Raw genomic sequence first — 15584 nt, 5'->3', positions numbered from 1 at the left:
CCCTTTGCTGCAGTAGCATGCACAACGCAGTCGTGTTCCTGGGAAATGCTGACATTTTGCCAACACCTTATGGTGATACAACTCCATGGGTGGCAGCACCTGACACATTTTGCACCAACTGCCTGGTGCTATGTGGCGCACACAAGTGGTTACTAGTAGAAATTCATTGTGGTTCTTAATCTAAACTAAAATGCACACTCGTGCCATGATAACAGATGGTCCAAGCTCTATAGCTTTGTTTTTGTAGAGCCTACAGAAAGTTATGCACCTGTTGTTTTATTACTCATGGCTGTGTTGATTCGTGTGACTAAAATGAAAAACTGGTGGCAGCTGGAGCCTGAGGACTGCATTAGTCAATGAGCTTTAATAGTCAGTTAAACATTATAGGAGAAATTCTGCCCTCAGAGGCAAGAATGATCCATCCATGAAAGCCAGCTGGGACTGCACATGCACAGTTTAAAGCAATGTTTGGCCAATTGACAACACACCTGTAACTTGTCCTTATCTGGTTGAAAAAGGTGCTGTTTTGAACATCAAATGAGAGACTAATAGTGTTGATTTCAGTTATAAATAGTGCAGGCAGGTGCTGTACACGTTTCTCCTCCCTGGGTCTCCGAATGCACATCAATCCTGAACTGGAACACGCTCTGCTATTCCAGTCCTGTTCTCCCTCACAGTTCTGCCAGTGCACTGCCTTCCTTGGATGATGAGCTACATCACTTCCTAATCCCATCATGTTGCCCTCTTCTAGCTTTGTCAGGGGGGCTCAGTCCTCTTGGCCCAGTTTGACTCAGACTGTAAATCACACCGAAGTGCGGGATGGGTCTGGGGAAGTGGAAAAAAATCACTGAGAATTAGGATGAGATTAAACCCATTTAATCTGTGACCTGGTGGGCTTTGAACTCAGCCTTCCAGAAGAGGCTGAATTTGTGTTTGAACCTCACTTCATCCTACCCAGGTCCTCCTATCACATGTTTCCTACAGAAGCACAAAAAGGCAAGTTTTAAACAGCTCAACACTCCGAGTCAGAGAGTTTCACTTGAACTTTCTTTTCTTTTCAAATACTCCCCATAAAACAGACAGTCCAGCCGGCGATGGTATTGACCCAGGTATGTGTGTGACCCATCTCACAACTGGAATGCATTGCATAGCATGCATGCACAGTGCAAAATCATCCCCGGGCTTCCAACTGCCAGAACCCAGAGGACACCAGGGCTGAAAAAGACAACCCTTTCCTCCCATATCCTCACCTCTCTGAAAAACATCATAGGATTAGCTTCATGGCTGTAAATGCCATAGCAACTATCAAAGTTCACACCAGTTTGTTTTTTAAGCAATGCAGAAGGGTTTGTTCTCTTCTCAAATGATTCCCTGCAGTCTTTGCCTCTTTCATGACATCTGGTCGCTGGCTGATTGAGCTGATACAGTCTCAGGGAAGATGGGGATAAAGACCATGTTCTCCTCTCAGATCCTTGAAGGAGAAATCCCCCTGAGGGATTCTCTGTGATAAATCATCTGGCCACTTGGTAACACCAAGCTCCTTATCAGCCTGAGGGTCAGGGCTGGCTCCAGGCACCAGCTGAGCAAGCTGGTGCTTGGTGCAGCAGATTGTTCGATGCGGCATTCTGCCCAATCCTAGGGCGGCACGGCTGCTTTTTTTTTTGTTTTGTTCTTGTTCCACTCCGGCCACCCTGTAGGGGGCGGCGGCGCGGAGAACCAGAACGCCCTGCAGGGCAGTCCTCTTCCTTCCCTCCCCGCCGACGGGAGCGGAGCCCTCGCGGCAGGCGGCAGGAGGCGGCGCAGTGGGAGGGGCTGCGTGGTAGCGCCCCTGCTGTAGCCTTGGCCGCCCCCTTCTCTCTCTCTCCTGCCCGCTCCCCCCTACTCCCCAGCTGGTCCCCCTGCACCCTGCCGCAGGTTTTTTTTTTTTTTTTTTGCTTGGGGCGGCCAAAAAGCCAGAGCCGGCCCTGCTGAGGGTTATACTGAGAGCCTCTCTCTCTCTCTTTCTTTCTGTGACCTCAAAGAGGTTGACACTCAAGGCAAACTTCCCTAACTTCCAAAGGGAATTTTGCCTGAGTATGGCTGCAGGGTCAGGCCCTAAGTGAAAGAGTATCAGCCTGTATGCCCTCCATCCCACCAGTGTTTAGCAGCATTAAAATGGCCTCAGCTTTGCTGCTGGCTATACCAAAGTGGGTGTCTTTGGATTTCCATTGGCTTCTGAAATACAGAACTGCTGAATTGCTGCTGCAGGACCACCAGAATTGCTGTCAAGGAATGGTTATCATGATTATTGGACTGTATTACCGTAGTGCCTGTAAACCCCCAGTCATGGATCGGAAAACCACTGTGCTAAGTGTTGTACAAGCAGGGAACAAAAGGATGGTCCCTGCCCCGAAGAGCTTCCTTACCAGTTAAGAGAAGGGTGAGAACTTCAGTTCGAATGCAGCAGATTGACAACTAAAGAAATAAACGTGAGAGAAACCTGTAAATGGTTTGAAAGGTCCTGCATTGTAGCTATAGCAACCTCCGGCTCACCCAGACCACGCAGCCAGAGCATCCAGCCTGCTCAGTGAGGGTGAATGAAGTATTTTATATGGATTATTTCAGAATGTGGTTATGCCATGTGTGAAGCAAGGCAGGTAGGAGTTTAATCAGGGCTAACTCAACTATAAAGATCAGTTTCCTTTTTTTGACCAGTCTGTCTGACATGTAGTTTAGCTGGAGTATTGAATAGAGATGGGCAAACCCTGATAAAATCAGGCTTCAATTCGAGATCTAGATCCAAACATTCCCAAGATTCAGCATGTTTGAACACAGGATTTGGACTATTATAGTGAGAGGGATCAGTGGTGATGTTTGATCCAGATCTGAACTTTCCCAGAGTTTTGAGAATATTTGGATCTGGGGATTTGGTTCAGCCCATTACAAAGAGATGGGCCAATCAAAAAGCTCGCATTCAGAGTTTTGCACACTATGGGGAGTCAAGAGCTGGGAATTTGGCGCTCAGGACCATAATGCAATCCAAATGGATTCAGGATTTTGGTTTGGGACCATCTTCAGTCTCTCTCAATTGGAGGCAGAGGGGAAGATGAGAAAGTGGCTGCAAATTGCTGCATCGAGTCCCTCCATACATAACTGTAGTTGTGATTTTGTACCTGGTTCGAGGCAACAGGCATCTTAACAGGTGATAAGCAACACTGACAAATTTTCTGTGCTGCCTAACAATGTTTGTATTAGTGCATTCTGGGAAAATCTAGGCAGTTATCCCATGGGATCTCAGTAGGATATTCCAGGTCCAGAAAACTTGAATACAGAGCAGAAGTGCATGGGGCAATGCATTCTAGGCTGTCCACCAGCCCAGATTGCTGGGAGGAAGGAGGACTGGCCAATCCTGTTATACAATGGGGGGGTGGGGGAGCGGTCTTATCTGCATTGCAAAACAAACAAACAAAAAGCCCCAAACAACCAAGTGTGCTGATTTGGTTACAGAAAGGCACCCCTGTGCCAGACCAGGCAGGGATGCGGAGACCCATTGTTAGCTGCTACAACCACTGAGATTTAACCTCCTGGTGTCCAGACACAACCCACATTTAAAAGCTGACCATGCCAGTAAGTGGCTACAAACTTAATTAAAGATTTGTGTGGACAGGGACTTAGTTACTCTCTGGTACCCCCTTGCCACAGTTGGCAGAAACTTTCTGCAGCTTTCTATGGAGACAATGTGAAGTAACTGCACTAATGTTTGACACCGTCTAGTGGCGAAACAGGAAGTATACTAGTACAATCAACAGGTTAATTTGCCCAGTTTTTAAAGTCCCAAATTTTGCTACTGGAGGATAGGTCCACCAGTGGCTATTAACTAAGATGTCAGGAATGCAACACCATGCTCACGGTGTCCCTAAACCTTTGCCTGCCATAAACTAGGACTGTATGCCAGGGGATGGATCACTCGATAATTGCCCTGTTCAGCTCATTCTGTTTGAAGCATCTGGCACTGGCCACTGTTGGAAGACAGGATATTGGGTTAGATGAGCCATTGGGCTGACCCAGTATGGCCATTCTTATGTTCAGATGTTTGATGCCATCTAGTGGAGAAACAGGAATTATACTAGTGTTCCTAAAGTCCCAAATTTAGCTACTGAAATGCTCCGTTGCAGTGGAGTGAACCACGCACATCTACTCTTGTGAGTCCTAAGCTACATGAAATGTTCAGATGTAGTGGTGTTATCTAAGAATACGTTCCCTCATGGCTCCCACCATGAGCTACCTGAGTGCCCATCCTAGAGAGCAGTGATAAGGAAGGAGGCCCAGGGTTGTGGAGTTAAGACAGTGACTTCTTTGCCAGTTTGAGGCACGCAGGCTTTTCAGACTGTATACTTTAAAAGTTATTGGAATCACTCATATCCATTAACTGAAATGAAAACATGTCAACAAAATAGCATTAGCACTGAAAAGCAAAGCAGAATTTACAAAATCTGTTTAGTTGTAATAGGGCAATACTTGTAACAGAGGTAAGGACTGTTTTAAAATATCATTTTTAACATGCTAATGCCCCTTTAGTATTGTTAGTATCTACTTGAACACCATCAGTGCAATTAGCATGGTACAGAGCAGAGGAGAAATGTTGCCTGGCTCCCAAGATGGTAATAAAGTAAGAAGAAAAGCAAACAAAACACTCAAAGCTCTGCATGGCCATATGGTGGAGCTGGATGTATGGCGGCACCACATTCTTTTGTTATTATTATGAGTGAATCCCATCATTGGAGTTGCTGGGAAGTTATGTCTGTAATGATTCACAGGGGAGCCTGCTCCTGTTCTGGTGAAGATGCAGCATGAACCCAAGAGACAATGGGGCAGCTCCATGCACCCTCGGAAGTTTGGGCGGGAAATCGGAAGCAAGAAACGGGCAGAATCTGTGTGTAGGGAAAACCTGAACACACAGGAGGGTCAAGCAGTTAGAGGCAGGGGAAGAAGAGGTGCAAAATCAGGGATGGGTAGTGTGATGGGGTGTCTGCCCCACACTGGGATGCAATGGGTTTATAGAGCCCTAAAGAGCCTGTGCAGGAAGCAGCCAATAAGAGAGGGGCTGTGAGAAGCAGCCAATCAGGGCCCAACAGGCCCATATAAAAAGAGACCCAGGCAGTGCAAGGCCAGATACTCCCTGGAGCTTAAGGAGCGTGGACTAGGTGCCTTGCCGATAGAGAGAAGCTAGCGCCCTGGACAGAGCCGTGCTAGGCAGGAATGGAGAGTAGAGGGAGCTACTGGCTGGGTGCTAGGACTGGCATCCTGATGCGAGGGTGAAGAAGGTGCTGGGACCATGGGGAAGTGGCCCAGGAAAATGTATTGAGTTGAAGAGGATGCAATACGTGGCTGCCATCTACAGGGTCCCTAGGCTGGGAGCCAGAGTAGTGGGCAGGCCTGGGTACACCCCCCTCGCCACTGGGAAAGTGGCTGGACAGTTGACTGCAGGGCCCTCAGATGGTGGGGAAGCAGAGATTGTGACATAGAATCATGGAATATCAGAGTTGGAAGGGACTTTAGGAGGTCATCTAGTCCAACCCCCTGCTCAAAGCAGGACCAATCCCCAGACAGATTTTTACCCCAGTTCCGTAAATGGCCCCCCTCAAGGATTGAGCTCACAACCCTGGGTTTAGCAGGCCAATGCTCAACCCACTGAGCTATCTCTCCCCCTTCCCCTCCTTAATAATATATGGAGATATACCTATCTCATAGAACTGGAAGGGACCCTGAAAGGTCATTGAGCCCAGCCCCCTGCCTTCACTAGCAGGACCAAGTACTGATTTTGCCCCAGACCCCTAAGTGGCCCCCTCAAGGATTGAACTCACAACCCTGAGTTTAGCAGGCCAACGCTCAAACCATGAACGGGATGCTGTGGTCCTTGGAGTGATGCGGGTTTGGGAGCAGACATGATGGCGGGCGAGACACCATTGGGAGAAGACGTACCGACCTGCAGTACTAATCCCCGAGACAGCCATCAGGAGGCGCCAGTGTGGTGAGTGGATCCCTCATCACAGGTAGGGTTGCCAATTTTGGTTGGCCATATTTCTGGAGATTTCATCACATGACATAATCTTCAAATAGAGATAATCATAGGACTGGAAGGGATCTCGAGAGGTCATCTAGTCCAGTTCCTTGACAGTTAGAAAGTTTTCCTAATGTCCAACAGTCAATTGTCCAGCCACTTCCCCAGTGGCGAGGGGGGTGGACCCAGGCCTGCCCACTACTCTGGCTCCCAGCCTAAACTGCCCTTGCTGCAATTTAAGCCCATTGCTTCTTGTCCTATCCTCAGATGTTAAGGAGAACAATTTTTCTCCCTCCTCCTTGTAACAAACTTTTATGTACTTGAAAACTGTTATCATGTCTCCCCTCAGTCTTCTCTTCTCCTGACTAAAAAAAACCATTTTTTTTTCAATCTTTCCTCAGAGGTCATGTTTTCTAGACATTTAATTGTTACTCTTCTCTGGACTGAAATGTGGCGCCCAGAACTGGACACAATACTCCAGTTGAGGCCTAATCAATGCAGAGTAGAGCGGAAGAATAACTTCTTGTGTCTCCTGCTATTACATCCCAGAATGATACTTGCTTTTTTTTTTTGCAAGAGTGATATGTTGACTCATATTTAGCTTGTGATCCACTATGACCACCAGATCCTTTTCCACAGTAATCCTTTCTAGGCAGTCATTTCCCATTTGGATGTGTGCAACTGATTGTTCCTTCCTAAGTGGAGTACTTTGCATTTGTCCTTATTGAATTTCATCCTATTTATTTCAGACCATTTCTCCAGTTTGTCCACATCATTTTGAATTTTAATCCTATCCTCCAAAGCACTTACAACCTCTCCCAGCTTGGTATTGTCTGCAAACTTTATAAGTGTACTCTCTATGCCATTATCTAAATCATAGAAGATATTGAATAGAACTGGACCCAAAACCAATCCCTGTGGAACCCCCTTGTTATGCCCTTTCAGCTTGACCGTGAACCACTGATGATTACTCTCTGGGAATGGTTTTCCAACCAGTTATGCACCATCTTACAGTAGCTCCATCTAGGTTGTATTTCCCTAGTTTGTTTATGAGAAGGTCATGCGAGACCGCATCAAAAGCCTTATTAAAGTCAAGATATACCAAATCTACCACTTCCCCCCATCCACAAGGTTTGTTACCCTGTCAAAGAAAGCTATTTGGTTGATTTGACATGATTTGTTCTTGACAAATTCATGCTGACTGTTACTTATCACCTTATTATCTTCTAGGAATTATCTTTAATTCCTGGAGATTTCAGGACAATCCTGGAGGATTGGCAACCCTTGGGATGGGGGCAGGAGTCTGGGTTAAGAAAGAGGTAGAAGCACTGTGTAGCGAGGTGGTCACCCTGTTCCGGCCCTGAAGGGGTAAAAGCAGCCCTGGAGAGGGCTGCAGCTGGGAAAAGGTAGGCTGATGGGGAAAGCAGCCACAGCTGTGGCCAGCTTAATCAGGGTCCAGCTGGCCCTTATAAGAGGGCAGTGGGCCAGAAGCTAGGGCATACATTCTCTCTAGCTTCTTGAGGGAGAAGGACCTGGTTGCCTAGGAGCTGAGAAGGGTACCTGAGGTAGAGCAGTGCTGGGGAAAGGCAGAGGGAGCTGAGGAGCTCCAGCCTAGAAAACCCCCAGGCTGCAGGCCTTAAAAAGGTACTGGGGCTGCAGAGGGGTAGCCCAGAGATAGGCAAAGGCAGTAGGTCCTAACCCTCTTGCTGATGAGTGGTTTTCAGATTGCAGTTGGCCCCAGGGAGCGGGGGCTAGATGATGACTGGCAGTAGCCACTGAGGCAAGGTGGGTTTAGAGGGCTGGGGGTTCCCCTGGGAGGGGAGACCCAGAGAGAGGGGGTACTGTGGTGGGCAGAACCCCTGGGCAAAGGGCACTGGGGTCTGGGAGGGACACAGGGCTAGCGGCAGATGGGACACCAGCCTGCAGAGGGCGTGCTGGGCTGGAAAGAGCTAATTCCCAAGATGGCCAGCAGGAGGTGCCACACCAGTGAGTCATCGCCCTGCCAGACAGCAGCAGAAAGGAAAACTCCAGGGATAGAGAGGGGTAGAAGGGATAAAAGTTACCTCAAATGAAGTGAGCCCTCTGCAGTGGTTGCAAAAATAGGATGTTGGGGGGCAGAGGGGCTTTTTCCTCCCTTGCAGGAAGATACATCTCAGCACCCGCTTCCCAGGGCTGTGTTCTCAAGGGCACAGTGCATCCCAATGCCTAGATAAGGCTGTGCTGCTTTATCTGAAGTGATATATTGAGCTGCTAAAAAAGACTGGACGTGGTGAAATATTTTACAGGTACAGCCCCCCCCTAAAAATTATAATTGTCATATATGGTATTAGTGGTTTTTTTGTTTGTTTGATTTTTAAAAAAAACCTAATCCAGGGGTGCTGGAACAGGATGGGCTGGGGGCAATGACCCCATCACTTTTTATCTGCCTTAAGCTCGAGCAGTGGGGTGAGGGGCAGAGAGGAGCGAGTGGAGGTAGAGCCTCGGGGGAAGGGGCAGAGCAGGGGCCAGGGCCATGGTTTCGGTGACAGTTGCCCTCCCACTTCTAGGAAGCTTCTGGCGCTCCTGTCCTAATCTGTTTATATGTCTGCATAAAGCCTCATGGCAGTTCACAAATTTGTCTTGGCTGCTGTTCAGATTGCCTGAATTGGACTGCCTTTTTCTTGTAATGCACTGTAAATGTAGTTTCATTCCTTTAAATTATTTACTTTTAAAAATGCTATTTTTATTACTCTTGGCATGTCATCATTATAATTGTGCAGATGTCATTGTGCTTTTTATATTTTTATTAGCAAATAGTAATTCATATTTAAATAGTTGCTAGTAGCTTCAGCAATCACATCTCACTTTTGTAATTTACATTTTTTAATTTATGACACAAGTTTATTCTTCAGGCTCATATGCATACCAAGTCTGACTGATTTCCTGAGTTGATATCAAAACTTCTTCAGTTTCTTTTGATCTGCCAATGGGGATCACCTTAGTCACTGTTGTTTTGCTTCTCTATCTTGTACCCTAGTGCTTTTTCATATCACCACTTGTGTGTAGAACTTGGTTCCCAAATATTCTCTGAGGGACAAAAGGACTTAGAGGCTTTTGAGAATCCCACTATAACATTCAATGCCACTTTGGACTTCCAAAGTAACATATGGTTCCCCTCCCACACACACTTTAATTTAAAATGTATTAAAAATTCTTATTTCTGTAAACACGGAAACACACTACTCTTCTATTATTTCATTTGCTGTGCACATGTGTTTTCTTCTGAATTGTTTACATTTCTAGTTGAAGATTTAATTTTATAGCCTTTAGGTTTGCTGCCTATTTTGTTCTGATACGTTTCGGTGATGATCTTCATTCTGACAAGTTTGCTTTTCGTACTTCTCGCCAAAATCAAAGATATTTTTACATAAATTATTCTGTTACTTCTTTGCATTAGTTGGGCAGAGGCATAATGTTGACCTCACCTCGTTTACCCTGTGGTGAAACTGAAGTGCCTTGTCTCCCCCATTGTTTTTAGTGGAGTAGCTAATGCAGAGCTCAAAGAGCCGGGAAGATCCCCCGCAGTTAAAAACACACCTTGTTAGCAGTGAGGCCACAAACTATAAGGGTGACTCGGGTGTTAAATGCACTTATTCCTGTCCATGTCTTGACAACTCCGATACTGCGGTAATACTGCTCCTCTGCTATGCTATCAGAGGTATGTCATCCCAGGGCCTGAGGCCTGCGGGTTGTGTAGATGACAGGGCGAACCAACTTCAGCATTTTAAACTCAAGGAATTAGAGTCTCTCCTCCCGCCCGCCTTCAATTTCCCTTATTCCCTCCCCTTTGGTTAATGAGGGCTTGTCCACATGGCCACACTAAAGCTGTGACGTTCATGCTCCACAATCCCCCCTTCCACCTCCGCCCACCCCTGGAGCGGGGGCGAGGGGGGCGGAAGTTGCTCGCTGCGACATGGGGAACCTCCCTGCAGTATCCGCTACCTGCCGCAAATTACACCGGAAACAGTTTAATGTTACACTGCCCCCCCCCCCCGACTCTTCTCTGAGCGGGGCGCCCCGCAGCGAGTGCCGGGGGTTGGATGCGGGTCTGTCCAGCCGCGTTCCCGAAGCTCACGTCATGCTATGGCTGCGCCTGCGCTGAGCGTGGCCCCTCCCTGCAGCGGGGCGGAACCGAGTTGCTCAGGGCGCGGTGTCCGCGGGGGGCTGGTTTTGAAAAGGACCGCGCCTCCCGGAAGTGTTGGGGCGGGGTCAAATGCAGGAGGCGGCGGCGCGGAGCCTGCGGCGGGGCTTGGAGAGGCTGCGGCCGCTCGTGAAGAATAAGACGCTGCGATATGGGGTCCCCATGATGGTGAGTAGCAGGGGGCGGGGCCTGGTGGATGGCGCGGGGCCAATAGCGCTCTCCGGAGCCGGTCGGTGGTCCCGCTACTGGGAGGCTCCGCCGCGCCCAGGCTGTGTCTGTGTGGGGGGCGTTACCGGTTCGGTTCCCGTCCCCGCCGCTCCGGTCCCGGGGGAGCCCGGCTGAGGCCGCCGTGTCGTGTCCGGCTCAGGAGGCGCTGTCCCGGTGCACCTCGCCTCCGAGCCCCGCTGTGAGCGGAGCGCTGGGGTCCCCTTCTCCGCTTGCCGGTGCTCGGTGCGGAGCCGGGTCGCTGCTGAGAGCGGACAGGCCCCGCCTGAGCGGGTTGGGTTGTGGCGGACCCCGGGAGACGCTAACCGGGGCGGGCAAACCCCGATTTCTTTGTGAAAGACTTTCCGAGCGCGCTGTTCAAAGGCTGCGCTGTTGGATACTTGGTTTGTTTAAATCAGGCGCTTAGACGATGGTGTTGCTGGTGTTCGTTCGTTCACATAGAGCCTTCCCTACCTGGCTGCATCGCTCAGACCTGTTAGGCACATAGGCCAACCCTACTCCCACTATAGACGCTGCTCGGTTATGAATGACTTAGCTTAACCTCTCAGCGGGTTAGATTAACTACAGTGCCCTTCCCTAGATGTAGGAAGCGTCTGTGCTGCAGCACTAATGCTGGGAGGGGGAGGGCAAGCAAAGGGGAGGGGGGTCTGAGAGGTGGGGGCTTGGAGGTCTGTGGCAAAATTTCAAATCAAAACGGTGGTTCTCAGTTTCTAAAGTTTGAGAACTGCTGGTATAGAGGGGTGTGTGTGAGACTTGGGTTTAGTTACTACTGAGCTGTAGCTCTGCAATGGCTTTTTGTGCTGCCTGTACTTCTAAATGAAGGAATAGGTAGATGAGTGATGTGGCAAAACTGTAGATGCTGCACAATTATTTAGGATAACTAAGATTAGAAAAAGGAATTAAACTCCAGAGTAACCAAACGAAGTGGTGCAATTGGGCAGGGTAATGTCAAATAAAGTTCAGTATAGGTAAGCGTAAGAATGCATATTGGCAGAAATAATTCAAGTGCTCAAATGTGCTGATGAGTTTTAAATGTAACCACTCAAAAAGGTTTCAGAGTGGTAGCCATGCTAGTCTGTATCAGCAAAAAGAACGAGGAGTACTTGTGGGTTTTAGCTCATGAAAGCTTATGCCCAAATAAATGTTTGAGTCTCTAAGGTGCCAAAGTACCCCTCATTCTTTTCACTCAAAAAGGAAGACCTAGCCAGCAATGTGGACAGCTCGGTGAAAAGATCTACATGCATTGTGATGGTCAAAAAAGCAAACAAGGTTTTTAAGGTGAGTGAAAAATAGTGGAAAATAATCCTGATGTTATCCCATTATATAAATTGATGGTATACCCTCACCTTGAAAACTTTGTTCAGTTTTGGTCAACACATCTCAAAAAAGCTAAGATAAAGTAGAAATGGAAGGGGATCAAGAAAGGCAATAGCAATTCTTAGCCCCACAGCAGGGCTTCTGTCTGAGGAGATATTAAAGTATACAATTTAATCCTTTTACAGTGGAGACAAAGAGGTGACTTGATAGAGATATGTAAAACAATGATGTAAAGAAGGTAAATCAGGGGCTCCTACTTACCCCCTTTCCTTAATGCAACGACAAGGTGACATTTCAAATAAAAGGCTATTAACAAATTCAACACTTAATAACCATAGCTCTTATCCCTGGGGATGCCTTATTGTTGGTTGGGGAGTGAGAGTCTCGTACTATATCTCTTTCCTAGCCCCCTCCCTTTAAAGTTTTTCTCCCCCTGTACATACTTCAGAGCCCCTCTTTTGCTTTCCAGAGCTTTCCAATGCAGGAAGAGAGTGGTGAGGATATGATTCTTGTTAATTTCACATCTGCTCAAGGAGTTCTGAATAGCATCAGTGAAGCTAAACAGAATCTTGTTAACTTCACTCATACTGTTTGGGAAGCTAGGAGCAGCAGCAGTGGCACTGGATCTGTGTGCATAGTCAGGAAGATACCAACTGTGAACTGAGGCAACAATGTCTTTGCAACCAAAAAGAATAGATGCTTAATTTCTTCAGAAGTTGTTGGTACATAGCATTGTTCTACTGTGAGGAAAACTTGGAATGTTGTTTCCTGTGCCATACTTGCTTTGTTGATAAAAAGAGGTCTTTAGTCATGAGGTCTGTCAGCCCTTTCATCAGCACTAAATTCATTTAAAAATACATTCAAACTGCCTTGAAATGAACCTCATTGTCTTTCATTTTACAACTTGAAGTCTAATCTGCCACTCTTTCTGCAGATCTGAGTGAAAAAGATAATCTTAAAGACTGTTGGTCTTTGTATATTTGTATATTTACACATTTTCAGGGTGAATTTATAATTTTGATCTGCTTTGAGTCAGAGGTTTTCTTATTTAAGTGATCTTTAAAGCCTCAAATTATCAGCCTCTGATCATCAAAGTTCCTCAGTCACATTATCCTAGCAGGAAAGAGTGTTTTCTTCCCAACACCAGCTGGACTGTAGAGAGTGCGAATTAACAAATCAATGGAATGAACAGGGACAGATCTCCACCCTCACCCCCAAGATAAATCAGTGAATCTCATTTTCTTTAATTCTACAAACTTGACATATGGTGATACCAGTGCCTGGCATAAGGCAACATGTGCTTAGGAAAGTGATGTAACCTGGCATGGAACAACATTTAGCAGCTTGAATGCTAGAGGGTGTAGAGTCCTGAAGCACTAAGATGGTAACATCTGTGTAGATGTTGGAATGAACTCCACTGACCTTGCAGCTGTAACTTGAACTTGCTATTGTGAGGAAGAAGGCTGTGTTGCCTGTGTATCCAGTTAGTGTACTTATCTTTATTTCCTGCTGTATCCATCTCTCTCCCTTTCCTATTTCAGAACGGAACAGGGGGATTAACTCTTTCATTACCACCTGCAGGTTATCATGCAGGCCTGTATGACACTTGGTTCTCCATTACAGCGGAAGGGTCCTAGCTTTCAGTCAGTGTTGTTTCTTATTCCACAGATAACTCTGTCTGCCTGAATAGGGATATGTCTGTCAGTGTCCCATTCCTCCTGTGACACTTTGAGATGATACTGTGCCAGCAAGGCTCTTTGGTACTACTGCCAATGGAGCTGGCACCATACACTCTTCCGAGACACTGAGCATGTAAGATTACTTTCCAGTGCAATTAACACATTTAAAGGTGACTGGAAATGCATTTCCTTCAGACAAATACAGATTGTTTTTCCAAATGATTAAGAAAATACGTACTCACTTAAAAATTACAAATAAATAATGTTTTAAAATGAGTGTTGCAAATCACCTCCTACGCTCACAGTAGTAGCCAAGAGTCAAGTTAATTGTTCTTCGTTTGTCTGCTACAGCCAATGACTTTCTAAGCACCTAAAGCTGTATAAGGAATATAAATGTGGAGCTTCTTATGATTCTTGCTCTGCCATCAGATATTGTAAGAGAAAAACAGAAACCTGAGGCTCTGAACTTGAGTCATAGCAGGTAGACCTTTTTAAAATGCACCTTGAATTCTAACTTTTTATTGCATACAGAGATATAGTCTCAACTGTAGCATCTTGAACTATTGCACTTTCTAGCCTGATAAAGGTAGATTCTTCTGTCTTCTTTACATTTATCGGTTTCTCTCTCTGCGCTGTAATAAAAATGGCTTGTGTTTCCCATTCTTCCTCTGAATTCTGCCTCTGGCATTGAAAGTGCTGTGCATATTGTTGCATTGCCATTTTGTGTATTCCTATTAATCAGCACTTTGCTCTTTGTCTGTGTCACATACAGAGCAGGGAACAGAGTTCAGCCAGGAAGGAACACACCAGCAGCATTGGAATAAGTGGTCAGTACTTCTAAGCACCATCAAGGAATGACAGTGGTCTGCCAGGCTCCTACTAAAGACTTATTTGTCTGGTTAAATTAATAAACATTCTGCTGGCGGGACAGTTTGGATTTATATGTTTTTTGGGGTTATTTTTATCGCTAGTTGAAAGCTCTGGAAGCTCTGACTAGTGTTCAGAAAGATTTTTGTCTGCATTCTGGAGCCTGCCTTTTTACCATGCAATGTGTTTTTTGGGTGGGCAGTCTCTTGCAGGCCTAATGGTTTGGTGAAGCCACTCAGCCATTTATTTAAATACATTAAAAAAACAATCTGAGGATCTCTTAATGAAGTGGGTTCAGACTCCAAAAAGTAGGTGAATTTCTCAATGCCTGATCCTGTAATATGCTGAGCACATTTCACTTCCATTACCTTGTAGGATCTAAGTGAAGATGGCACATCCTAGAACTGAGAAAGGTTCTTGCTATGAATAAAAATTCTAAGGGACATTGCTGACATTAATTTCTGGGTACGCAGATCGTTACTACATTGTCTTCACTTATTGCATCAAGTGCCAAAACTCCCATTACAAACACACAAGGAGCATTTCCTCTGCTTCTTGATGCTCTGCCAGCATCATGGCACCCTTAAGCTCACATAGCATTCCACTAAAAATTCACAGAAGGTGAATCTCAGAATCTTCAGGGAATTTATATTTATTGCCTCATGACTTTTCTGTTCAAAATACAATTTACTGTATGAAACATATTGAACTGAAATCTTCATATGCCTAGAATGTGTAGATGAAGAACAAATGGGCCTTAATACTTACCCTTGAGACCCAAACTGGCTTCTGAGTCTTGTAGGTAAACTGATGTATATGTAAACAAACACCTACTAGTGCTGTACATAGAGGATAAAAATCTTTTGTTAATGCTATTTTAGTCTTTAAAACAATTTCTCCCAACCACTGATTCACATGCTGTCACCGGTATGTGTCTGTGGCTATTATTCCAAGCACTGCTCCTCTAATCTAATGATGAGATGAGTTTCTGTACTGGGTCCCTGCTGCACCACTGCTTCTAAACTCTTATTCAGCTGCATCCTTTCTGGAGTATGGCACTGCTCTAGGTGAGACCATCCTTTGAAACAGCCTATGGTATGCTGGAAGCTAGTGTGCACACCTGAATGGTCTGCTATGGCTGGTTCAGCTCTGGTCTTAGTTTGGTAACCTAGTACGGCTGCCTGAATTAGCTGACGTACAGTGTCTTTCCTTAGTCCTTCAGTGCGTTGATTTAGGTCCAGGGCATGTGAGAGAGTTTCTGAATGAATGTCTTCCG

General features: G+C 46.2%; 1 protein-coding gene across 6 annotated transcripts in view; it reads left to right on the top strand.

Annotated features, from left to right (window-relative positions):
• Nucleotides 1-10111: 10111 nt before the first annotated feature.
• The window catches only part of LOC103306399 (cytochrome c oxidase assembly protein COX16 homolog, mitochondrial), a 77195-nt gene continuing 71722 nt past the window's right edge, over nucleotides 10112-15584 (top strand). The window contains exon 1 of one of the 6 annotated variants that reach the window (XM_024109228.3): nucleotides 10112-10388. In XM_024109228.3, coding sequence (XP_023964996.1) covers nucleotides 10293-10388 — 96 coding nt within the window. In that variant the 5' untranslated portion in view covers nucleotides 10112-10292. The remainder of the gene's footprint in view (nucleotides 10389-15584) is intronic. The other 5 variants (XR_006174245.2, XR_006174246.2, XM_024109227.3 and 2 more) reach the window with 5 other exon arrangements.

This window comes from Chrysemys picta, chromosome 4, assembly GCF_011386835.1.
Source record: "Chrysemys picta bellii isolate R12L10 chromosome 4, ASM1138683v2, whole genome shotgun sequence".
Taxonomy (NCBI): Eukaryota; Metazoa; Chordata; order Testudines; family Emydidae; genus Chrysemys; species Chrysemys picta.
The sequence above is the reverse complement of the archived record's forward strand: the minus strand, read 5'-3'. Positions and strand labels throughout refer to the sequence as shown.